This window comes from Labeo rohita, chromosome 14 (assembly GCF_022985175.1).
Source record: "Labeo rohita strain BAU-BD-2019 chromosome 14, IGBB_LRoh.1.0, whole genome shotgun sequence".
Taxonomy (NCBI): Eukaryota; Metazoa; Chordata; class Actinopteri; order Cypriniformes; family Cyprinidae; genus Labeo; species Labeo rohita.
Genome location: NC_066882.1, coordinates 11,304,441 through 11,331,750, shown reverse-complemented (window position 1 = coordinate 11,331,750; position 27,310 = coordinate 11,304,441). Strand labels below are relative to the sequence as shown.

General features: G+C 32.9%; 3 protein-coding genes across 5 annotated transcripts; 2 read left to right on the top strand and 1 right to left on the bottom strand.

The window, feature by feature from the left end:
- The first annotated feature begins 5,211 nt into the window (after window positions 1–5,211).
- aga (aspartylglucosaminidase) lies at window positions 5,212–12,587 on the top strand. The gene is made up of 9 exons (XM_051127977.1): window positions 5,212–5,403; window positions 5,483–5,636; window positions 7,510–7,622; window positions 8,130–8,242; window positions 8,986–9,097; window positions 10,420–10,495; window positions 10,705–10,812; window positions 11,902–12,035; window positions 12,140–12,587. Exons 1-9 carry the CDS (start codon window positions 5,229–5,231, stop codon window positions 12,238–12,240), a joined length of 1,086 nt encoding a protein of 361 aa, XP_050983934.1. The 5' UTR covers window positions 5,212–5,228; the 3' UTR covers window positions 12,241–12,587.
- On the bottom strand, window positions 12,545–18,293 carry neil3 (nei-like DNA glycosylase 3). 2 transcript variants are annotated; one of them, XM_051127975.1, is made up of 10 exons: window positions 18,054–18,293; window positions 17,854–17,963; window positions 16,390–16,521; window positions 15,831–16,044; window positions 15,618–15,692; window positions 15,376–15,542; window positions 14,027–14,196; window positions 13,545–13,944; window positions 12,885–13,047; window positions 12,545–12,765 (listed from the first exon to the last, which is right to left on the bottom strand). In XM_051127975.1, the coding sequence occupies exons 1-10, from the start codon at window positions 18,156–18,158 to the stop codon at window positions 12,583–12,585; spliced, it is 1,719 nt and encodes a 572-aa protein (XP_050983932.1). In that variant the 5' UTR covers window positions 18,159–18,293; the 3' UTR covers window positions 12,545–12,582. The 2 variants fall into 2 exon arrangements, with proteins under 2 accessions (XP_050983932.1, XP_050983933.1); XM_051127976.1 differs by having other exon boundaries at window positions 12,885–13,044.
- A 2,445-nt stretch (window positions 18,294–20,738) lies between these two features.
- asb5a (ankyrin repeat and SOCS box containing 5a) lies at window positions 20,739–26,787 on the top strand. Of its 2 annotated transcripts, none has more exons than XM_051127978.1 (7): window positions 20,739–20,958; window positions 23,645–23,724; window positions 23,976–24,083; window positions 25,377–25,530; window positions 25,656–25,790; window positions 26,203–26,394; window positions 26,490–26,787. In XM_051127978.1, the coding sequence occupies exons 1-7, from the start codon at window positions 20,760–20,762 to the stop codon at window positions 26,615–26,617; spliced, it is 996 nt and encodes a 331-aa protein (XP_050983935.1). In that variant the 5' UTR covers window positions 20,739–20,759; the 3' UTR covers window positions 26,618–26,787. The 2 variants fall into 2 exon arrangements, with proteins under 2 accessions (XP_050983935.1, XP_050983936.1); XM_051127979.1 differs by lacking the exon at window positions 20,739–20,958 and adding an exon at window positions 21,402–22,074.
- Window positions 26,788–27,310: the final 523 nt, after the last annotated feature.

The following is a 27,310-nucleotide window of genomic DNA, read 5'->3' as shown; positions in this document are numbered from 1 at the left end:
ATAATTGAAAAAAATATTCTTTATAAAAGTAGGTCACAATCTGTTAAATCCTTTTTTGAACTGAGGGACAGTGATTTTTTCCTATTATGTGACATTTGGACATGTGGAAATCCCACTTTCAAGCAAAAATTTAATTGCTATCTGGCCTAAAAATAGACAAATGCATGCCTCAAGCTACCTGCAGAATTTGTATAATTAACTTTGTTATTAGCATATGATTGGCATTAATTTAAAAGACCCTTATATAGACACATTTTTTTGGTGAGGGCAGTACAGTTACCAAACCTTTGTTTATAACATTTGAGATCCTCTGATGACAGATCTGTCATTGCTAAATGTTAATTCCTATGCCAAATATTAAAATTTGATTGCAAATTTCCCCATTCATCAGGTGACTGCTGTGTTATTTAGTGCCACCTCACCTGGAGTTTTACTCAGCGTGAGTTTTGACCGACTCCAATCTTTTAAATCACTTTAAAAAGAACTTCATGAAATTCAAATTTATTTTCAAAGTCTGACACCTTAATAAACACATTCTGCCATCTGTTTGACTTTTTGTTTAAAAACATACGGAAGCATGTCTTTGTAGTATATAATAACCATATTCCAGTGCAAGTTATCCAGTGCACTTGCAATCTTATTGTATTTTGGTAAGATTTCAGAGCTATCTTTGCCTTCATTAGTAAATACATTTGTAATATTTTTGGTTTTTACTCAAGTACCACTCATTAGACCATAAGATAAGGAAAAACAGAATTTAATTGATCCCTAAGAGGAAATCATAATTATTTCACCCTTTAAGACCAACAAGAACTATGTTATTGTTAACGAAAGCTAAAACTATTAAAACTGTTTGTGTTAACTGGAATAAGGCTTAGATAAAATAAAATTTAAATATATTTAAAAAAAAAAAAAAAGTTCAAACTTAAAAAAAAAAAAAGGGGAATTGCAACTTATCTAATAATTCAGAATTTTTTTTCTCAGAATTGTGTGATATAAACTCGCAATTATGACTTTTTTTCTTGGAATTGTGAGATATAAACTCACAATTGTGAGTTATAAAGTCAGAATAGCGAGATATAAACTTGCATTTTTGAGAAATTACGTCAAAATTGCAAGAAAACTCGCAATTCAGACTTTTTTCTCTTAATTCTTACTTTTTTTGACGCAATTCTGACTTTTTTCTCTGAACTGTGGGATGAAAACTCGCAAATGCGAGTTATAAAATCAGAATTGCAAGATATAGAGTCAGGATTGCATGATATAAACTCAAAATTGTGAGAAAGTCAAAATTGCAAGATAGCTCGCAATTCAGATTTTTTATTTATTTTTTTCTTAAATCTGGCAATTCTGGCTTTTTTTTTTTTTTTCTCAGAATTGTGGGATATAAACTCACAATTGCAAAAAATAAAGTCAAAATTGCAAAATAATTTGCAACTCAGACTTTTTTTCCTCGCAAATGTGAGGTTATTTCTGCCAATTCTGACTTGCAGAATTCTAAGTTGCAAATTATCTTGCAATTTTGACTTTATTTATTTCTGCCAATTCTGTCCTTTCTTCTCAGAGTTGTGGGATATAAACTGGCAATTGCGAGTTATAAAGCCAGAATTAGGAGATACAAAGTCAGAATTGCAAGATACAAACTCGCAATTCTGATTTTTTTCTCAGAATTGCGTGACAAACTCACAATTGCAAAAAATAAAGTCAAAATTGCAAGATAATTTGCAACTCAGACTTTTTTCCTCACAAATGTGAGTTTATTTCTGCCAATTCTGGCCTTTTTTCTCAGAGTTGTGGGATATAAACTGGCAATTGCAAGTTATAAAGTCAGAATTAGGAGATACTCAGAATTGCATGTTATAAACTCACAATTGCAAGAACTAAAGTAAAAATTACAATGATAACTCACAATTTTTTTTTTTTTTTTTTTACCAGCAAATGTGAGTTTTTATCTCGCAATTCTGACTTTTTTTCTCAGAATTTTGGGCTATAAACTCCAATTCTGAGCGGAAAAAAATCTGGCATGTTTGAGTTTGTATCTCACAATTCTGACTCAGTAACTTGCAATTGCAAATTATAAAGTCAGAATTGTAATTTTACATCTTTTCGAGTTTACATCTCACAATTTTGACTTTGTAGCTCGAATTTGAAAGTTTATATATCACAATTCTGAGAAAAAAGTCAGAATTGCGAGATAAAGTCGCAATTATCTTATAATATATATAATAATAAAATATATATAATAAACCTGACAAAAGGAAACAAAATCACTAAAACATAACAAAAACTGAAAATATAAATATAAAAGCTAATTTAAAATGAATAAATACTATAATGGTATAATTACTATAATATAAACCATGATATAAAATAATAATACTAAAGTAACACTAATTATAACGAGAATAAATAAACACAAATGGACCAGAACTAACTAAAACAGATGTATACTCTAAACATAGAAAATGGAAGAGCATAGGGATGAAAAAAAGATAGATATCATGCATTCATCTTCAGACTTTATTGTACAAATCAATGGCTGTCATTTTTCATGGCAAAGAGTTTGAATCAGTGTGTTCTGAATGCATTCTAAGGATGTGGGATGCTTTCAGCATTATGTATGTTGCTAAGTGTTCTCCATTCAGAAACGGACTCCAGTGCGTCAAGGGATATTTCCCTTGCAAACATAAATTTTATTTTGATTGAGTGTCCAAACTCCAAACATATTAGATGTTAACCATGTTTATAATATTCTAGGACAGTGCTTATTTCCTCTATTATGAGACAGGTCTTTTTATTTGTTTGTTTGGTATATATTGATGGTAACCCTACAGACATGACATTATTACCATAAAGAAATTGCTGTTCGGCTCTGTAATAGTAGAGTTTCTGCTTTTGTCACTTTAAGTTTGTAGTGTTAGATCTACCCCTGCTCTCTGTGTATTTAATAACTCTTTCTATTGGCCTTTCAGAGCTGTCCTTCTCTAAACTCCAGCACAGCCTTTTGTTGCATGCAGACTCTTTTATAAGGCATTATTGTATGAGGGCAAATCCATGAATAAAATATGCTATAAAACTGTATACTCCTTCTATGAATAATGTAACGGCAAATTCAATGTCTTTGCATTCCTTCTCTGGTTCGAGCAATACTTTGTCAAAACCGGTACTGTATGTACTACTGCTGTCATGTTTAGCATATAAGAGGGCAAGCCACATAATTGTGCCTCTTTTCATCCTATTTTTGGCAGAGTTTCTGTGCTTAGGTTCCTACAGGATTTACTGTAATATATACTTTGCTTTATTTAACCAGGTGACTAAGACCCATGTGATGAACAATGTAGGACTCAATTGAGCCAACTGTCTTTAGCTACTGTACATTACAGCTTTGTTTCTTGCCAGTCGGTACCTGTATAAAATGCAACAGTGCCTGCTTACACTGAAACATTTTTTGACTCCATAATGTAATTTACAGTGTTTTTTTTTTTTTTTTTTTTAGAATGATTTGCTGTTTTAATTCTCTGATTAAAGGCGATTCCTTTGTCCTTTGCAGAATCATAAGTAGGGGGGTTTTGCCTGATGAGAACCTGACCGGTCAAATCATTGTATGTGTATATATTAACATGTATATTGTTTATTTTTAAGTCTTGTTTATTATTTCTATCTTTAATGGCTTACAGGTTGTTAAAAATCAGTTCCCCTATGGAGAAATTAAATTGAATTTTTACTTACAGAACCTGACTATTTTACTCTACTAGAAATAGTAATAAAAATATTAAAAAACAAAAATAAAATAAAATAAATAAATAAAAAATAAATAAATCTATGCAACGCAACATGACTAAAAGCCCTTATAAACTTTTACTTCATACAATGCTGCCTTCTGGGTAGTTGTAACTATTGCTTAAATATAGGTTGAAAATTAACATTTATTAATATGTTCAATAAATGAACATTTACACTATAAAAAATGCTGGGTTAAAAAAAAAAAAAAAAAATAGCACTGTGTAAAATATGGACAAACCCAGTGGTTGGGTTAAATGTTTAACCCAACCTTCTTGGTAGTTATATTTAACTCAACTATTGCTTAAAAATGTCTATATTTCTTTCTTAAAATAAACCCAAAATAGGTTGGAAATGAACATTTATTAATATGTTCAAAAAATGAACATTTATAATAAGTTGAATAAATAATGATTAAATAATACACTTAAAAAAATGATTATTAATTGATTATTGTTAATGCCTCTAGTAATTATGTGTCTGATTTTTAATTTACAACCTATTTTTAATATTTATTTTTTTATTTATTATTATTATTATTATTATTATTTATATTTAATCTCATTTTTAAACAATAGTTGAGTTAAATAATTTTTTTGCCCAGTTTGTCCATATTTCACCAAGCATTTTTAGTGTATGAAGTCTATAAAGAGTAATGAATCTCTTAAAACACAATTTTCACTCTCACACTAGTTTGTTTTGTGTGAATACACACATCTCAGAAGAATGATGTCATTTGTTTTCCATACCGAATGCTAGGCTAATTTCATTTTTATGTCTTAAATGCAAACTGTGAAATAATAGCTTAATTTTTAGTTTAATTTGACAGAATTACAATGTGATTGGAAACACACACACACACACACACGTTTGTTTTTGTGAATTGTGGGGACTTTCTATAGACTTCTATAGATTATATACTGACTAAACGATATTGTCTATCCCCTAACCCAACCCTAACCCTAAACCTAGCCCTCACAGAAAACATGTTTGCATCGTTACACTTTCAGATAAACACCATTTACTATTTTTAATCATTTTTTAATATTGTGGGGACCACAGGCCAGTCCCCACAATGTCAAAAATTTCAGGTTTTACTATCCTTGTGGGGACATTTGGTCTCCACAATGTAGCAAAAACAAGTACACACACACACATACACAATCTGTTACCAAGCGGTATTACCTTAATTTTGAATTTTCTCACATCTCAGACATGCTCTACCACAACACTGTTGTCTCCTTGATAAGAAACAAAAGGTTTAAAATGTTTAGTTTTGATAAAACTCAACCCCTACGACATAAAAATGAAAAATCAGATCGAATTCAAACCAATTTGTTGTCTCAAAATACAACCATATTTACTTAACTATTCGTGACTACGCGGTCACTTTAAATATTCATTAGCACAGTACCATCATGTGACAAAACACGGAAGTGAGTAGTTGTATGAGACCAGGGCGTTCTGATATTACACTCCGACGCAAATATACACTCAGAGTTGATCCTGAGAGTTGTAATATGATTCAAAGAGTATTTGTCATTATTTGTTTGTTTCCTCTTAATCAAGCTGCGCTGCCTTTGGTGATTAACACTTGGCATTTTGAGAATGCAGCTAACGCAGGTGATACACTAACCGTTACCACACCGTTTATCGGCTTTGAGTAATAGCTGCTTTAAACTTCTGTGGTTTCTCTCTGTAGCCTGGAGTACGCTGCAGAGGGGCGGCTCGGTTCTGGATGCGGTGGAGACGGGCTGCGCGCAGTGTGAGGTCGATCAGTGCGATGGCAGCGTGGGGTTCGGTGGGAGTCCGGATGAGCGCGGAGAAACGACCCTGGACGCAATGATCATGAATGGGTAAGAATACTACGTATCAGTGTGCTTAACCAGACATTCACCCAATAATATGAATCAATCACCTAAAAAAGGACAACATTCGTGATTATGTAACGTTAGGCCTACAGGTATTTCATTTATACAGTTTGTGAAATATTTTTGTTATTTAAAATAACTATTTTCTATTTGAATATAATTTAAAATGTAATTAATTCTTGTGATTTAATTTTTTTTTTTTTTTTTTTTTTTTTTTTTTTTAGCATAATTACTCCAGTCAAATGATCCTCATCATTCTAATATCCTGATTTGCTGCTTAAAAAACTTTTATTATTAATATGTTAAAAACAGCTGAGTATATTTTTTTCAGGTTTCTTTGATGAATAGAAAGGTCAGAAGAACAGCATTTATCTGAAATAGAAATCTTTTGTAACATTATAAATGTCTGTATCATCACTTTTGATCAATTTAAAGCATCCTTGCTGAATAAAAGGATTACTTTCTATCATTTCTTCTTTAGATAAACGCTGATCTTTGGATCTCTATTCATCAAATATTTGTAATAATGTTACAAATATTTGATGAATAGAGATCCAAAGATCAGCGTTTATCTAAAAGATAAATGCTGATCTTTGGATCTCTATTCATCAAAGAATCCTGGAAAAAAAATGTACTCAGCTGTTTTAAATATTGATAATAAAATAATAAAAATGTAAATAATAGAATCAGCATATTAGAATGATTTCTGAAGGATCATGTGACACTGAAGACTTGAGTAATGATGCTAAAAATGTAGTTTTGATCACAGGAATAAATTACATTTTAAAAAGTAGAAAGCAGTTATTTTAAATAGTAAAAATATTCTAGAATTTTACTGCTTTTGCTGTATCAAATAAATGCAGGCTTTGTGAGCAAAAAAGAATTTTTAAAACTTCAAAAACTTTTGACAAAATAATGTAATTTGGTATAGATTAACAATTTAAATATATCGTATTTTTATAAAAATAAATGTTTAAATAAGACACACACACACACAATATGACATAACTTAAGCAGAACATTTCAGTCACTTATGGCCTTTAGTTACTTATAATGTTTTTATTATAGTTTAGTTTAACTAAACTTTTTGTTTCTTTACTTTTCTAAAACATCATTTTTATTACTTGAAATAATGTTAACTGAAATAAAATAAAACATAAAAGAACTTAAACTTGTGTTACTTCAGATTTTCCGAAGCACAATTTTTCTTTTTTATTTAATTTAACTTGATGTAGCCTACTAAAATAACAAAAAACTCAAATAAATAATAATAATAATAACTATATAGACTAACAACAAAAAGACAGTACGACTTTAGATTAGTAAACACACGTTAACTATTAACTAAGAATTTCCCCTCAATAAACTCTTAATTTGCTGCTTATTGATAGTGAGACAATAAAAAAAAATCAAACTCAACAAAAACTACAATCATATCTCTGTTATACTAAAATAACAATGCCCAGCATGTCACTGTAACTATAAAATAAATACATCATGCCAAAATCTGCAACTAATTATACAGTTTGGCTTTTTTGTGTTTGTTATTATAGTTTGCATAGTTACTGTTTAAACCTGTACATAAAATCTGTGCACAAAAAGCTTTTGAAAATATTATTTGTATAACTATAAGTAGTTTAGTGCTCACATAGTAAGTCCTAACATAAGGCTTTTTAACAGTAGATACCCTGATGTGAGTAACGTTGCTAATTATGGTCTACGAAAGACTGATTGTAATTATTCTTCCATTTTATACATCTATGCATCATCTTATATGGTAAAAGACCTTTCTGTTCCCTCTAAAACCAACATGCTAAATATCATTTGCGTTTTTGTTTGCTGTTTGTCTTGTGTTTAGAGACACAATGGAAGTAGGGGCAGTTGCAAACCTACACAGGGTCAAAAATGCTGTGGGTGTCGCCCGAGCGGTGATGGAATACACAGAGCACACCTTTTTAGTGGGCGAGTCAGGTAGGAAACATGCACTCAATGGTCACTTCATGTCTAATCAGTGGTCAAGAAGTTCAGTTGTTGTTTACAGTACATCAGATTAGGTAAAAATGTGTTCACAGAGGGAGTGATTTGAATAACAAAAAGCTCTCTTCAACTATTTATTTTTTCAAAATTATGTGCCGACACTGGAGGTCTGGACAGATTTGATATCAGTTTAAAGTATACAGCATTTTACATTTTGTTATTTAATTTATAATGCTGTGCCGTTCTATTAATTCCATCTGTTCTCTTAATTAAAAGGAATTATTGAGTTCTAAAACAGCATTCTTTCTCTATGCGTGGCTGCGTAACATCCACATTACAATAGGCTGAGTCAGTCTCCCGCTGCTCCATTTTGCTCTTATTTCAAATCACTGCTACTATATGATTCCGTTTGTTCAAATCTCCTTGCTATATGAAGTTTAGTAGAATTGGAGAATACTATAAAAAAAAAAATACTTTTTTTTTTTTTCTGTCTTCATGCAGCCACAATCTTTGCTCAAAACATGGGCTTCATGTCTGAGGAGTTGTCAACTAACAAATCAATAACTGTTTTCTCCCAGTGGTTGCAAAAGAATTGTCAACCCAACTATAGAAAGGTGAGTCCCCAAAAACCAGGAACCTCGGTGTAATCATCACTCCAGGGTTTACCTTTTAAGTTCGTAAGCACCTCTGGCAACTTCAAACGTGGGTTTAGTAGATGATCTGCGGCAGATAAACCGTTTCAATATACTTCAAATGTACCGAACACCTTTGAAAGATTTTTTAGCTATAAATAAATAAAATAAAGTGTCAGTCAATGTTACGGTTAGAATCGGAATTCTTTGTGCATTACGAATCTTATAAAGTATACAGTGAGAAGCCGACAGTTGTGTTTTCCTCAATCCGTGCAGACTTTGCTGAGAAGTTTTGGAAGGATATCAGTGTAATCACTGACAAGAAAATATGCACAGTGAAGCAATGAATAATGCATAGTGAGATTTATGAAGAATACAATGGTTGATACCAACATTCTGCTATTGGCACAATCAAAGCCCTATGGAAATATCCGAAACAATGCTCTGAATACATTATTTATTTTGTTTTTTATTTCCATACTCCGATTAAACTGTAAGGATTGTTGGCCAAGTTAATCAAAACTTCAAAAATCAGAATCTTTCCCCAGAAAACTTTAAGGTGGATAAAGCAAATCAGAGAGCAACATGAAAAATGGATAGCCTTGCCATGTAATTCTGATTTTAAAGCTTTAAAGTCGTAAAAAAACAACGTTGTTCTGTGTCCCAGATCAAAGCGTAATTGAAAGCATAATCAGTTGTGTTTGTTTTGTTTTTTTATTTTACAGAATGTTTTCCCAGACCCTTCGGGATCATGTGGGCCGTACAAGCCCAAAGCCAAGCTGTGGAGGCCAAAAAATCAGAAGAAAGCTTTTGATCCCAGTTCTCACGACACAATTGGTAACTGTTGATTTTTATTTATTGCAAGTCATGACATATTTTCGAAATAATACAAAAAATGATCAGTCTTTTGTAGAACTGTTAATTGATAAACTAAAATAAAAAAAAAAAAATGCACATTTTTTTCTGAAATTAATTGCAAGTAATCCCACCTAACCTTAACGTTTTAAATATACTTTTATATTGCAATCATTTTACATTTAATCTTCAAATAATGTAGAAACAACATAAAGACATTTTTTTTTTTTTTATGACTGAAGGCGAGCATCATTCATACCAATATTAATGTCTCTAGGAAATTGTTCTTTTCTACTATAGTCATTCAGCATTACAATATAATTGGGAGCTATCAATTTTAACATTTCTTAGACTTATAAAAAAATAACTTCTAATTTAAATGAACAAAACAATCTTTACATAAACCCATTTCAGCAAGTAGGAAATATACAGAAATTAAATAAAGTTATCAAACACTAAATACTAAATTAAATACAGATGAATCCTTAAAGCTACAAAAGTAATTGAGTTCCTTTTTTCTTTTGTTTTTTGATTAATAGACATCACAGCAGCTTATTATGTTATTTGGCTGCTATTACTTTAAGAGCTGCCGCTGCCGAACGTGACGCGAATGTGACATGCACGCTCATAGTTTAATTTGCGCTTTAATACGAAATGATACAGGTTAAAGCACTTGCTGACGCATTTGTGCATGCAATTGAAGTGCGCATGCTGTGAATACAGTATAATGGCTGACAGGACGAGTAAATTTGTATTTACTGATATATGGCCTGACTGCAGTTCACTGTTGTCCTATTGAAGCTCCCTCGTCACCTGTACCTTTCCCACGCTGGTTTGACTAGCCCCTGTCGCTGAAGTGAAGTTAGAGTGCGCATCTGAAAAGTCTCCCATTTCATTTGATCATAAAAACATTCTGCGAGTAAATAAACGCACGTCTTGTCAGGAAGAAAATGGACAAGCAGCAGTTGTAAGTGGCGTGGCCAAACCTAGCCCCGCCTCTGCGTTAAATATTTTTAATGCTGTTAAACTGAAAAAATTAATTTCCTGTGTTAACATTCTAATTTTGACAGCACTAGTCTTTAGACAAAAAGTAAAGAAATCTGTAAGTGCAAATGTATTTTTCTGATTGCAACCGTGGACTTTGTCCACAGAGTACCAAACTCATTCGTTTTAATTTGCATCATGAAAAGGAAGCATGATAAATGGGCCCAATGCCTTGAGGACATATTTGAAAATCATTGCTTGATTCAATTCATTGATGCATATGATCTTAGAGTTACATTCTTACCATAAATTCTCATTAGGAATGGTTGCGATTGGTAAGAACGGACAGGTGGCTGCTGCAACGTCCACTAATGGAGCAACACATAAGATACCAGGGTGAGTATGACAGCCTGTCAGTATAGTATGTCTCAGCTGTCCTGTTGAAGCCAGAATGCATGAGCGTTTAAAACAACGAAAAACAGAACCTCAAGAACCTTGTTCACTGAGATTTTAGTTTTATTGACAGAAATAGGTTTCCAGTCCCATGTCAATAGAGATGTAGTAATAGAGATGTAGTAAAGTAATCACGGCATGCTGATCTGTAGCCGTGTAGGTGATTCGCCAGTGGCTGGAGCTGGGGCTTATGCCGACAGCAAAGTGGGGGGAGCGGCCGGCACAGGGGATGGAGACATCATGATGCGTTTCCTTCCTAGGTAATTACCTTGAGAGATCGCTTCATACCGTTTAAGTCAAAAGTTTGCATACACCTTGCAGAATCTGCAAAATGTTAATTATTTTATCAGAATAAGAGGGATCATACAAAATACATGTTGTTTTTTATTTAGTAATGACCTGAATAAGTTATTTCACATAAAAGAAGTTTACATATAGTCGACAAGAGAAAATAATGGATGAATTTATAAAAATGACCCTGTTCAAAAGTTTACATACACTTGATGCTTTTTTTATTGATGGATGTTCATGAGTCCCTTGTTTGTCCTGAACAGTTAAACTGCCCACTGTTCTTCAAAGAAGTCCTTCAGGTCACACAAATTCTTTGGTTTCTCAGCATTTCTGTGTATTTGAACCCTTTCCAACAATAACTATGATTTTGAGAGCCATCTTTTCACACTGAGGACAACTGAGGAACTCGCCACTATTACAGAAGGTTCAAACACTCACTGATGTTTCAGAAGGAAACACGATGCATTAAGAGCCAGGGGTGTACATTTTTCTTATTTTGCCTAAATATCATGTTTTTTTCATTTAGTACTGCCCTTCAGAAGCTACAGAAAATATTTACATGTTTCCCAGAAGACAAAATAAGTTAAGTTTACCCTGATCTTCAAATTTAAAAAGTTTTCACCCCTCGGCTCTAAATGCATCGTGTTTCCTTCTGAAGCATCAATAAGCTTTTAAACCTTCTGTAATAAACAAGGGACTCATGAACAACTATCACTAAACAAAAAAACGAAACAAAAACAGTTGTGGACCAGTTAACAACACAGTATTTAGAATCAAGTGTATGTAAATTTTAAACGGGGTCATTTTTATAAATTCAACTATTTTTTTTCTCTTGTAGAATATATGTAAACATCTTTCATGTGAAATATCTTATTCAGGTCAGTACTAAATAAATAACATGCATTTTGTATGATCCCTCTTATTTTGGTAAAATAACATTATTCAGATTCTGCAAGGTGTATGTAAACGTCTGACTTCAACTGTATGTACTGCCTTGACAAATTAAAAACGTGTGATTCTACTGAAAACTCTAATTGAAGGCTTGTTTCCCTTGAAAGTTTTCTAGCTGTTGAATTAATGAGAAATGGAGCCCAACCCACTGTTGCCTGTGAGACGGCCATCTCCAGAATCAAGAAGCACTACCCTGATTTTTTTGGAGCAATGATTTGTGCCAATACTACTGGTGGATATGGTGAGAAAATGCTAATATCTAATGTTTCTTTAAACATTTTGTGTACTAAAAATGAATAACAATAATAATGGAATTTATTGTCAAAACCCTTTTTTTGTGTAAAGGTGCTGCTTGTAACAAGCTTCCTGAGTTTAGCCAGTTCTCCTTCATGGTGGCTAACGCACAGACAAACCAATCTCAGGTGCACAAGGTGGACTGCATTTGAATTACAAGCGTTTTGTTTTTTATGTTTACAGATTTTTAAAAAAGTTTTTAAATTAATTATTGATTGCCATACGCCTTATGATCAATGTTCACTTTGCACTACTTTTAAAGAAATAAACTTTTAATTTATTTAAAAAATCTAGATCTCTGAAATGTTTATAACTTGCAATGTTACGTTTCCACTGAAACCAAAGGAAAAGATGGAAATTGGAAAGTGTTTATTTTAATATATACATTAAAGATTTACAATGATAAAGCACACACTTACATTTTCATCATCTCAACATTAAAAAGCAAGCATTGCTTCAAAAGCATTCAAATGTTGTTATTCCAACTCATGCATTCAGCAGCCAGGCAGAATTGAGATGCCAGGGCCTTTCTCAGCCCACTGGAAGAAATTACATTGCTTGCCCATTTTAACTGGGCATGTGTAGAAGTTGCGGCCATTATTCGGTCCCAGTTTTAGAACAGTCTTCATAACAGTCCGTTTGCCATGATGACACATGGGAAAATGCAGGTCTGCCCACTGTTGCAAAAATCAGAGTTGATATGTGTACAAACAACCAATTCTAGTTTACATTTCTAACTTTAAATTTATGGTTCAATTTTACATAGGTTTCCAAATTCAAGTTCATAGTTTCTTACCTCAAAGAAGTTACACTGAGTCTCTCTGGGCAGGGAGCAGGTGTAGAACTGCCTTCCTTTGTTTTCTCCTTCCTTATTGACCACCCTCAGGGTGCATGGTCGGTGATGACTTTTGCAGCAGGGGGTTGTGGGTAGGGGTGTGTCATTACTCTGTGTGCTCCTGCTTATTTGTGGTAAGACAAGATTCTGTTATTCAAAATCAAAAATGGTCAGAATTTATTAATAATATGATATAAATATATATGATATTTGGGCAAAATAAGAAAAATCATTTTGTTCAAAAGTTTTCACCCCCAGCTCTTAATGCATTTCTACTGGAGCATCAGTGAGTGTTTGAACCTTCTGTAATAGTTGCATATGAGTCAAGCATATGCAAACTTTTGAATGGGGTCATTTTTATAAATTAGCTATACTATTATTTTCTTTTGTGGACTATATGTACAGTATTTTATGTGAAATATCTTACTCAGGTTAGTACTAAATAAAAAAAATAACATGCATTTTGTATCATCCCTCTTATTTTGGTAAAATAATTAACAGATTGCAGATTCTGCAAGGTGTATGTAAACCTTTGACCTCAACTGTATAATATTGAATAAAATTATCAGTATTTCACTAATACATCTCGCCATAGGCGAAACACTAACTGTACTCACTCACCTTGAGGAGCTGACGTGCCGCATACTTCCTCCAGAAAGTTCTCCATTCGTGGTTTTCATTCTCTTGTTAGGCTGACTGTGGTCTGCTAGAGATTCTCTCTTATAGGGCTCATTGCCTTTGAATTGCATCCCACTCATGGCATTACTGGGACTCTTCCAGTGCCAGTTGCCGTGCGTGCTCAGACCCCTCATTGTCTCCAGTGTGTGTGCCTGGTTAATGGCGGGACTTGAAGGAGAGTCAGGTTTTGCACCGAGGCTGGATAGGACTAGAGTGGTGGTCCCAAATGCAGCCTTGCGATTCATCTTTATTTCCTGCAGGGGTTTGCTAAAACTGTTGCAGGGGTAGCGGATCAGGTCTCGACTCAAAGGTGAATGTTCCAGCTTTGTGGGCTCTTTGGGTACTGAAAAAAAAAGAGGTTGAGTTAGATATGAACTATACTTGAAAATGTTCACTCTGCACTAATACATGTTTCCAAAACTTACCTTCTGGTCTAGGGCTCATACAAGCATCACAATACTTGTTAATTGGTCGGTTGATTAGAGTGCAAAGGGAACATGCCCACTCTTCCTCCTCTTGTTTTGCCACATGATCGTTGCTGCTTGTTTCTCCTTGATAAGCCCATCCAATCAGACTATTACGAGTTGGGAGTTTACTGTCAAATTGAAAATCTGGATAAGTCTGGAAACTAGATAAGATTTAGCAGTGACTATGATTTTGAGAACTATCTTTTCACACTAAGGACAATTGAAGGACTCAAACACAACTATTTAAAAAAGGTTCAAACATTAACTGATGCTCCAGAAGGAAACACAATGCATCAAGAGCCGGGGAATAAAATTTTTTGAATTTGAATATCAGGGTAAATTGTAATTTGTCTTCCGGGAAACATGCAAGTATCTGCAAGTATTCTGTTGCTTCTGAAGGACAGTACTAAATGGGAAAAAATGATATTTCAACACAATAAGAAAAATTTGACCATCTTCATCCTGTTCAAAAGTTTTCACCCCCCGGCTCTTAATGCATTAGTGAATGTTTGAATCTTTTTTTTTAATAGTTGTGTTTGAGTCCCTCAGTTGTCCTCAGTGTGAAAAGATGGATCTCAAAATCATACATTCAAGTCGGCGCCAATAGCCTTGTGGGCAGCGCACGACATACAGTGCCATTGCGAATCCCAGTTAGAGAACCTTTCCCGATCCCACCCCCTTCTCTCTCTCCCACTTCGTTTCCTGTCAGCTATGATCTGTCCTATCCTAATAAAGGCAAAAACAAATCTTTAAAAAAAATATATTCAATGCTGGAAAGGGTTCAAATATGCAAAGGATGCTGAAAAACTGAAGAATCCTCAGGACCTGGAAGATTTTCCTGAAGAACAGTGCTTAGTTTAACTGTTCAGAACAAGATCATCGTCGTAGATCATCCAGGTAACCACACACAGTATTAAGAACCAGGGGTTCACAAACTTTTGAAGGGGGTTATTTTAATAATTTCAGCTATTTTTTGGTCTTGTGGACTATATGTAAACATCTTATGTAAAATATCTTACTCAGGACCGTACTAAATCAAAAATAACATGCATTTTGTATGATCTCTTCTATTTTGTTCAAATTATTCACATTTTCACAGATTTTTTCAACTCTATATATATTAAGCTAACTGATATTTTAAATATTATTGTGGGTTTCAACAGATAATAGGATCTTAGTAAACATCTGAGATTTGAATTCTTAAAGGCTTTTTAAATGTGTTTTTTGGTTGTGGGACAAAAGTTTAAACCAATTTTGTAAAATGGGCTGTATATTAACAAGTAGCTACGAGAGGAGATGCAGCTCACCTGATGTTCACTTCACTTGGATCACCTGTTTGACAGCGCTGACAGTAGTATGTCATCCTACCATTGTCTCCCAGTCGACAGACGGTGACAGTTCCACTACATTGGCCACAGTTTGGACGCTTATACACCTTGTAATGCTTGTAAAGCGGGGATCCATTCTTTCGACACTGTTTTGAAAAGCACAGAAATAAAATTTAACGCAAATGTGACATAAAACGTATAAAATAGAGAGTAGAAAATACCTTATAAAATAGGAGTGTGAAATCTCGTGTCATCTTCACAAGATGTTGAACTTGTTCACCTGTCAACTGTCTGACCTTTAAAAACACAGGAGAATTAAATGAAAAATAACACTCCACAAATATTTTAAACAAGGTGTAAAACATCCATTCAACTGTACCATGCAACAGCGATATTGACTTTTTTGTGTAGGTACTGCACAAAGCAAACCGTACCTTGACAGCCGGGTTAAGGCCACTGTCGAAGAGCGCTTCGTTTTTAATTATGTTTCCTACACCAGGTAAGACAGCCTGATCCAACAGAACATCACAGAGCATTCTCTCCCTTTCTCTCTTTACAGCTTCCACCGCCTGGGAGAAACTAAACTTGGGCGAACAGATATCGAGAGTCTCCATGGCTCTTACTCTCTGCTCACAGTCCTCTGAGAGTCTAGGGGAAGCAAACAGAATTATTATTCCCTGAGGAGTCAGAATCTTTGAAGGCTCAGTGTAAAAATGAAAAGAGTCAGGCTGTCTGGATCACGCTGAGTTATGATAGTCTGGAATTTAATCCAGCATAGCGAGCATTTCTGCGACAGGGAAGTTGCATGCTTAAGACTTGCATTTGATGAGCTGACCTCTCAGATGTACATTTGGATAAAGTGCTTGACTTGGAAAGAGTTTCAATGAACATGCAATTTAATCCAGGATTAAATGTAATACTTGTCCTAGAATACTCAAGAATGAAATGGAAGTTATATATAACTATAATCCAAGCTATTAGAAGAAGCGTTACCTGATTTCTACAGTTGTGTCAAAGAAACACACAGCATCATTGGTAAGCTGAATAACCAGCGTTGGGGGTTTTCCTTTCAAGTCTTTCGCCAGGGGGTTTATCCTCATGGAACCATTCATGCCGAAGTGCAATCTAAATCAAAACACATTTAATATGCAGTTAAAACATTTTCCCTATTATTTTACCAGTGAATTTCTCTGACCTTTTCATGACCTTTCAAGTCATATGTGATTACACAATAAGGATTTTCAGTGATATCTGCACTGGATTTTCATTTGTATGTCAAGTTTATAGATTTAAACCACTTTGAGCCCCAAAAGATAATAGCTAGTAACATTTGCTACTTCATCAATCACACAGACAGTTTCTCTCAAAGGACAGACTGATGCTAATCATGCTGGCTTAATAGAGAGCAAACTCCTCCAGCATTCACAAAGAACAATATCTAGCCCATTAAATATTTTAAAGCACAACTAAAAAACATATTCATTATAGAGTGGTTACCCAGATGCGTGGCCATATTGGCGATACTCGGATGTAAACAACAGCATGGATTGCACGGTTAATGTACAACTGAATACGTTGTTCTGCTAATTTATGCTGTCTAAAACATGGAAATGTGTGGAAGCTCCTAAATCATATGGAGAAGGACTTCGTAAGCAGGAAAGGGTGCAGTATGGTAAGGGTTTAAGTATGGTAAAGATACAAGCAGTATTAATTAAGATATTAGCCTAATATTTCACCTACCTGACCGGTAATGATAAGAACAGACATGAATGTTGTTTCACGAAAGATTCTTGCCCTGGAAATCCTGGTACAGTTTGGGCAACCACAAACGCCTTTTGTTCCTCAGTCAGTTTTTTGCACTCTTCTCCTTGTTTGTTATAACTTTTGGCAGTCTATAGTACTTCAAATGTTTTTCCCAGATTAGTACAGCCCAAAACATGACAATAATTGATCATTTTCAGCTGCAATAATCAGCAAAATATGTGAGTTTTGTTTGGTTCAGTGGCATTGTTTACGTTCAGCGCCACCAATATGGCCGACTGATGACGAGTGTGAAAACACTCTATAGATATTTACGTTCTGAAATTCATTCTGTGAATATTGTCTAAATATTTTACATTCGCAACCTTACAAATCTGAATGACAACTATTTAACATTAAACTGACGTCTTTCCTATACTGTCACTTGCCCTTTAAGATGTCCAAAAATGCAGTCAGCAACTTAATGTGACCATAAATCCGAACATAATTTCATGACTTCAGTGCTTTTCAAATCTAAACAGGGCTCTGGGAAGCAAGCCAGAAATTTTCAATCTCCTTCATAGGGAAAGAAACTTACATTTGGTCCAGGACTACTCACAAATCACGTCATAAAACGATCATTTAAAACAGAAAGCAGAAATTGCATGTATTAATCTGCCCTCATTCAATTCGTTTGTATTTTTTCTTCCAACAAACCTCAGAGCTCTGAAGCCAAAATACATGAAGAGCTCTTTCCCCAAGGTCTCCACCCCTGTAAACTCACAGCCCATAAAGCACTGGAATGAGCTCCTGGTACTGTTATCTGACTGAAAAAAATAAATAAGACAAATAAATATTCATATGCGTGTTATTTACGCAGGACTGCTGTATTGTCAGGTGAACTGTCATGCACTTACTGATTTATTGGTTTCGTTTTCTCGCATGTCTAAAACTTTCTGTCCTTTTTGAACTCTTGCACGAATCTTCTCTCCATTTAAAGTGCATCCTGGACCCTCGACCATTGCGCCTTGTATGTGGCAGTCCTTATATAGGCAAACTGCGAAGAAATCTTTAAGAAGATGGCTAATGTTGTGAGCAAATATTTAGCAGAAAGACCCGCCAGATGATTCAAATCTGCGCATGCGTCGATGCGTCAGAAATCGTCATGGGGTGTAAACAATAAGTTGCTAAAACTTGTCTGTACTGCTTATTAACAGCAACTACTTATACAGTTTGCCCGGAATGTACGCTACCTGTTTAATCTATTTCATGAATTTATTCAAAAATATTTTTTATTATGAATTTATAATTTAAGGACATTCGTGTAATTAAAATATATTTCTCTCAGGCAGTATTGGGCATACTTTTCTATTGAGTAACAACTTTTTGCTTAATATATATATAGGCTAACTTCACTCAATAAAGTGGCTGGCTCTAAAATATTTCTACACAGGCCACTACACAGACTATATATCCTAAAATATCTTTTACATCATATCTTTAATAAATTTACTGAGTGAAAAATATGCTCTGTCAAGTGTAGACAGATATATTAGGCTACTTTACTTCTTGTTGCTGCACAACTGTTCATTTTTTGTATTAATTTAGGTAAAATAAACATGAAAAGGACTTAAGTATTTAGTATTTTATTGAATTCAACTCTTGTGTGCAGGTGAAAACCCCCTGTACTGGACCTAGCGAGGAGCCCGGACAGCGATGTGGGTCGACCCCCTGATGATGGCCCTGGCACAGGTATTAGGCACACCAGATCTGTGGCCATGCAAATGTCATTATCCTGTTACACAACAGTTAAAAAGATACATATTGTAGCCTGAATTAACCAAATCACATTTATTTTTGTTTTTTTTTACTGAATGCAGGTTTTTATATTAGGCCTACTTTGAATATACACTACTGTTCAAAAGTTAATTTGAACAAAAATTAATTGTTTTATTCAGCAGGGATGCATTAATTTGATCAAAAGTGACATTAAAGACATTTCTAGTGATACAAAATCTCTGTTTCAAATAAATGCTGTTTTAATTAAAAGAAAATTAAGGATATACACTACCAGTCAAAAGTTTTTGAACAGTGAGATTTTTCATGTTTTTTTTTCTCTCAGAAGTCTCTTCTGTTCACCAAGCCTGCATTAACTTGATCCAAAATACAGCAAAAGCAGTATAATTGTGAAATATTTTTACTATTTAAAATAACTGTTTTCTATTTGAATATATTTTAAAAATGTAATTTATTTCTGTGATCAAAGCTAAATTTTCAGCATCATTACTCCAGTCTTCAGTGCCACATGATCCTTCAGAAATCATTCTAATAGGCTGATTTGCTGTTCAAGAAACATTTTTTTTTTTTATTATTATTATTATTATCAATCTTTAAAGCAGTTAAGTACTTTTTTCAGAATTTTTTGATGAATAGAAAGATCCTAAGATCAGCATTTATCTGAAATAAAAAGCTTTTGTAACATTATACACTATACCATTTCAAAAGGTCAAAAAGTGATGATAAAGACATTTACAATCTGAACTGAAATCTTCTGAACTTCCTATTTATCAGAGAAACCTGAAAAATTCTACTCAACTGTTTTCAACATAATAATAATGATAATAATAATAATAATAAATGTTTTTTAAGCAAATCAGTATATTAGAATGATGGATCATGTGACTGGAGTAATGATGCTAAAAATGTAGCTTTGAAATCAAAAGAAATAAATTACATTTTAAAATTTTTTTTAAATAGAAAGCAGTTATTTTAAATAGTAAAAATATTTTAAACATGTACTGCTTTTGCTGTACTTTGGATCAAAAAAATGCAGGCTTGGTGAGCCGAACGGACATTTCTTTAAAAAACATAAAAAAATCTTAATGTTCAAAAACTTTTGACTAGTAGTGTATTAATTAAAAACAAGAGCTTTGCCAGCACAAAAATAAATTACATTAAAAAAAAATACAAATATAAATATATATATATATATATATATATATATGTAAGAAAACAGTTATTTTAAATTGTAATAATATTTAATAACAGTAGCCTCTACTGTTTTTACTGTATGTTTGACCAAACAAATGTAGCCTTGGGGATTGATGTACATATTAAAGTATGGTCACTTCCCTTATATTTATTGGCACTGCTCATACGTTGTGAATAAGGATATATGTTTACTGAAAAATCTGAATTAAATAAGAAAATTAAATTAATGCAAAATAGAAACACATATATTAAGTGTTTACTAAGTTTATTAAACTAATAGCTAAATTACAACTATAATTGAATAGATAATATAATATGATATAATAAAATATAATAATAAAAAGATACCATATTTATTATGTAACTTCTACAGACTTGTTGAGGCCGATAGATGTAGTCACTATGAATGTACTAAAAAGAGCTGTCTTTATCAGTCCATGGAAACAAAATACAACATTTAGTTGTAAACCCACACTGAATTTTAATTTTGGCCAAGCTCCGCCTTTAAAACAAATAATATCCAAATCTTACTTGAGCTGCAGTAAGGACCCAAGTGCATGGGGGGTGCTGTTGGGGTGGCGTACAGCAGTGCACTCTGCTTTTTTCAGCCACAAAACATTCTATACACAGCCATGACAGAGACCACAGAGGAATACAGGCCATTCGCAGCACAGCTGTCCAATGTCTACCTCACCATCCTGTCCCTCTTCTGCTTCAAACTTTTCGTTAGAATCACCCTTAATCTACTCACGCACTTCTACATCATCAAAGGCAACCGCAAGGAGGCTGCCCGGATTTCAGCAGAGTTCTATGATAATGGTCAAGGGCATGGTAAGTAGAGCGAGCACTTACATCACCGCTCACCACTTGGGTGTGGATTTAATTTCCTATTGCCAGCGTTTGCCCTTTATGATGGCCCGTTTGCATGGATATGTATGGAACATGGGGAATATTACTATTGCACAAGGGTTAGCTGTCATTGAGGACCACAACAAGGAGTTCAGTTTTACATTATAAATCTTTTCAAACATGCTTTTCAGTTCAAGTACCATAATCGCATTCCAAAGCACATTCTTAAGACTCATATTTGTGTGCTTTGCATCACAGCAGGCTACCTACGATCACATGACCACAGATCATAAACATGCTGCATCAAGCACATGGAAGTTCACTAAGCATGCTTGCGACGCAAAGCTTGGGAATGGCTGCCAGGCTGCTGTTTACAGTGTTGTATAAATAGAATTGAGGCCATGCAACCCCCTCCCCTTTGACTACAGAAGAAGCGCAGTCATCTTCAGTCTATCAAGCGCTTGTGCAGCCAGACGCTTGTCTGCAGGATCTCGAGCAGTGCAGCCGGGCCGTATAAACAGCAGTGAGGGCTTTTGGTGTAAACAAGTTGTCTCACAGAGCATCTCAGAAAACAGCTTCTCCAAGTTTAAGATCAGGCAGGGAGGAACAGAGACGGGCGATAGTCACAGGGGATTGCCATAGTCTGGCATTTACTAAGCAACTTAAGTAGGGCAACATAGATAAAAACAGCAGACAGCTTCAGTGACTCTTTTAAAGCATTTTTTGAAGAGAATGATATAAGGAGGAAACATTTTCCTGAAGGGACACAAGCTCTGTCAAAGTGGAAGTCTTGCTGAGCTGGTTAACCAGCCAAGGTTGGTGCTTTGATATGTTTCGTGTGTACGTGGATCGACTCACAATATCCTGAGTGCAAAAGTGAGCTGTGTTCTTGAATTAATTGTTCTTGAATGCGAGGCTAAGAAGGAGAATCGAAAGATACAGATTTGTGAGGCGGTTCAAACGGTGTCAGCAGAGAGCTGGTCCTGTGTATGTTTTGAGCTTGATATTATACTATATTTGAGTGAGTGATGAAGGGAGGTGATGATGATGATGATGACGTGTGGAATGCATCAGCAGTTATTCTGGATATTGACTCAGGTGTGTAAACGAGCATACCAGTTTTTGTGATGGTGCTGTATGTATGCAGTGAAAATCTGGGATACAAAATCCCATTTACATCTAAAAAAAGAACAAAAAAAATTGGACTTTACATTTTTTAAAATAAGACAAAACAAAACAAATAATAATGAGAAAATATTTAATATTTAATAAAATATTTAAATGTAGAAATATTTAGTATTGTTTTATACTGATGTAATTTTTGTAATTATTATCTTTGCTTTTGTATAATTTTTTTTAAAGAATTAGATTAGAAAATGTAATTAAAGCAAAATAAAAAAAACACACAATATAATATAATATAATATAATAATAAATGAAAATAAAAAGGATACCATGTTTCGATAGAATTAATAATTTAACAGATTACATATATTTCAACATATAACATAATTAAAATAATTCAATAAACATAAAACATAAACATGTTTATTAAAAAATCTGAATTAAATAAGATTTAATTAATGCAAAATAGAATCACAAACATACATTATAAGTTTTTTTTTTATTATTTCTTATAACTAAAAGCTAAATTACAACTAACTATAATTGATAATAATATAATATAATATAATATAATGTAATATAATAAAAATTTACCATGTTTCTGTAGAATTAATATTAATAATTGAATAGATAAAATATATTTCAACATATGTTATAATTAAAATAATTCAAAAAACATACAAAACATGTTTATTGAAAAATCAGAATTAATAAGAAAAATAAATTAATGCAAAATAGAAACTAGAATAGAATAGAATAATAAAAAGAATTCAAAATTGAATAGATAAAATATATTTCAACATAAAACATTATAATTAAAACATTATGTATGTTTATTAAAAAAAAACAGAATTAAATGAAAAAATTAAATGAATGCAAAATAGAAACACACATATACATTATACATTTTTACTTATTTCCCTGTACTAATAGCTAAATTACAACTAACTATAATTGATAATACAATTAATAATATAATATAATATAATATAATAATTAAAAATAAAAATATACCATATTTATAAAATCTATTTAAACATATATAACGTATATAATTAAAACTTTAAAAATTCAATGTAAAAAAATAATTAAATTTAATACACATATAAAACATATGTTTACTGAAAAATCTGAATTAAATAAGAAAATTAAATGAATGCAAAAAAGAAACACATATATTAAGTGTTTACTAAGTTTCTTAAACTAATAGCTAAATTACAACTATAATTGAATAGATAATATAATATGATATAATAAAATATAATAATAAAAATATACCATATTTATACTGAATTCGTATTTGAATAGATAAAATATATTTCAGCATACAACGTTATAATTAAAACAATTCAACAAACATATAAAACATTACATCTTTTGTAATAAAAAACAAATGCAAAATAGAAAGGTTTCCACTATAGTCATGTTTTTGTGCCTCAATGTGTATATTTGCATGCATCTGTGTATATGTATAAAATGGTATTCATATTCTAAAATTCCCAAATGTCCTGTTTGGCAAATCACTGTTTTCATTCCTCTCCAGGGTCTTGGGCCGACCGCTCTGCTCTTCACGATGCTGCCAGCCAAGGAAGACTGCTGGCTCTCAAGACCCTCATTGCTCAGGTAGTTTTTCATTTAAATGACCTTTCGTTGAACCGTAAGATAAAAAATACAAAATTGTGTTAATATGTGTGTGTATTTATATCTTGTAGTCACATGCACTCTACCGGATTAGTAATGTAATACACATTTGGAGTAGAGGTGAATGCTGCAATCCATCATGCGCTCTAGTGAAGGGCATTACTGCCACCATCTGGAATAAAAGAATCCTGCACATTCAAATGCAATATTCATTTCTCTTAATTTGTCCTCAGGGCCACAGCGTGAATGTGCTGACAATAGACCACGTTAGCCCTCTTCATGAGGCGTGCATAGGAAACCATGTTGCCTGTGCCAGAGTCCTGATAGATGCCGGAGCCAACGTTAGTCTCTGCAGGGCTGATTGGTAACACTATCATTTCACAGGTCTTGATAAGCAGCCTAGGATTCTGTTACTGAGTTTAGAATTATTAATTCTAGAAATATATATATATATTTTATGTAGTCATTATTATCTTTTTTTGTAATTATTATATTATATTATATTGTAGTATTGATGATGATTATTAATAAAAAAAAATATGTCTATTGAATTAATAATTTTAGAAATATCTTTATTTTTATATAATCACTATTATCTTTGCTTTTTATATTATTATATTATATTATATTGTTATATTATTGATGATGATTATTAAAGAAAAAAATGTCTACTGAATTACTAATTTTAGAAATATCTTTATTTTTATATAATCATTATTATCTTTGCTTTTATTATATTATATTATATTATTGATGATGATGATTAATAATAAATGTCTACTGAATGATTAATTTCTAAAAAATTATTTAATTTCTAATTATTCATTTCTAAGAAATATCTTATTTGATATAATCATTATTATCTTTTCTTTTGTAATTATATTATATATCTATATTATATATCTATTGAATTAAATCAAATTATTATTTTTTTTATAAAATCATTACTATCTTTTCTTTTGCCATTATTATATTATATTATATTATATTATATTTATTATGAATAATAAATATGCCTATTGAATTATTCATTCTAGAAATATATTTTATATAATCATTATTATCCTTTTTTTGCCATTACTATATTATATTATATTAATTATGTAAATTAAATTTTATTGTATTTTTTTATTTTATCTATCAATTATTATTTCTAAACTGAAAAACTGTATAAATCAGAAAGCAATTCACCAAGAAATTGCTAGTAAATTTCAATTTGAATTTCAAATTAATTACAATTGATTTTTTTTTTATCTGTTTTATTTACAGCTTGGTTTGGAAATGGTTTCTTTATTTTTTTATATTTATATAATCATTATTTATTTGGTCATTATTATATTACACTGTATTATATTATATTGTTTGTGTGTTTTATTTTATCTATTAAATTATTAATTCTAGAAAAATTATTTTTATAAAATCATTATAGCTTTAATTTTGTCATTATTATATTATATTATTATATTTTTTATTAATTTTGTTTTTTTTTTGCCTATTCAAATATATGAGTTACAGCAAACCCTTATAATTTGGTAAACACATAAGCCATGAAACATGTGCATTCGGCACTGTATTTAAAAAACTGTGTTGCTTTTTACTTATTTCATGAGACATGCTGTTGTCTGTGTGTTCAGGTTAATGTGACAACTATAGATGGAGTGACTCCATTGTTTAATTCCTGCTCAGCTGGCAGTTTGGAATGTCTAGAGCTGCTCTTGCAGAGTGACGCCAGACCACAGGCCCTGGCTATATGCCAGCCATCACCCATCCATGAAGCAGTCAGCAGGGGTGGGTATAAGACTGGCACTAGAGTACCATAATCTTGCACAAATCAAAATTAGCACTAATTAGCTGACTTGCTGAAAGACTCTCTGTGTTTTTAATATCACATGGCTTTACGGTCTCGTTCAAAGGCCACAGCAAGTGTGTGGAGGAACTGATCGCATGGGGTGTGGATGTGGACTATGAAATCCCTTACATGGGCACTCCTCTCTACAGTGCTTGTCGATGTAAGGAGTTCTTATGTGCCCGCAAGCTGCTTGATGGAGGTAAGCAAGTCAAAATTCACTGTAACACCTTCCTTCATCTTCTGAACACAAATTAAAATATTTTTGATGAAATACTAGAGCTTTTTGACCCTGCATAGACAGCAACACAACTGACAAGTTCAAGGCCCAGAAAGGTAGTAAGGACATTGTTAAAATACTTTCTGTATTTAAAATACTTTCTTTACAACAATACTTCCTGTGCACAAAGAAAACAAAAATAACCACTTTATTCAACAATTTCTTCTTTTCTGTGTCAATCTTCAACCTGCGTTTACAAGAGTACCATGATGCATGCATTTATTGTTTTAACTAATATATCACCCACTCCTACAGGTAGTTCACACTTAAAGTTAAGCATAATTTATATATTCTATGTTGTGTTATTATGTTGCTGAATTTTTTTCCCTCACAGGTGCAAATGTGCAGAGAGGCACAGATTTGGAGACTCCTCTTCATGCAGCGGCCCAGAAAGACTGTATAAGCATAGTGAAGCTCCTGCTGGAATTTGGGGCAGACGTAAATGCACGCAACCTGGAGTACAAACGTCCCGTGGAGGTTTCTCCTCCAGGGAGCCTTGCAGAGGGATTCCTATTGATTTATGAAGGTGAGTTAAATGCGCTGCAGCATGATGAACTCAAAAGTCACTTATGATTTGACTTTTACGTGTTTTACTGCATATCAGTTTTGTTCGTTTTACAGCGACACCTCGTTCTCTGCGTCAGCTGTGCCGTCAGCAAATCAGGGAGAGTTTGGGACGTTCCCGACTACATCTTCTACCACATTTGCCCCTTCCTAAAGCTATGAAGAACTTCCTACAATATAAATAATGTTAATGTTTGCCTAGTATTATTATATAGTTTGGCTGAGTATAAATAATAATTTTAAATAATAAAACCTGTTTTACCTTTTTCCATTTAATAATAATTGTCTCCGTGACCTGATTTAACAAGAACAGGCCAGTGATGTCCTTGGTATATAAATAAACTTGTGACTGGTACTCCTTCTTGTTTGTTGTACTTTAATAAATAAAATATACCTAAGCAACATTGTAGAGTTTTAAAGGGATAGTTCACCCAAAAATGAAAATTCTGTCATTAATTACTCATTCTCATGTTGTTCCAAAACTGTAAGACTTTTGTCCTTTTTCGGGACACAAATTACGATATTTTAATGAAATCCGAGAGCTTTCTGACCCTGCATAGACAGCAATGCAACTACCATGTTCAAGACCCAGAAAGGTAGTAAGGACATCTTTAAAGCATGCCCTAGGTATTAAAACTTGTATGGCTTATTGTAATGAAAATTATTTTAAAAAATCCACATCATTTTAGACATATTTTGGACTATGGGACCCGCCATTATTTTGATGATGTAAAATGGGTGCACTCTGTGAGCTACTGGCATTATCTTTTGCTATTTTTACTAATTTTGCTATTTTATTTTCCAAGTTGTGTTGCAGTAAAATTTAGCAACAGGTAGCACCAGTAGCTCACCGAGTGCAACCATTTGATGTCATAGGA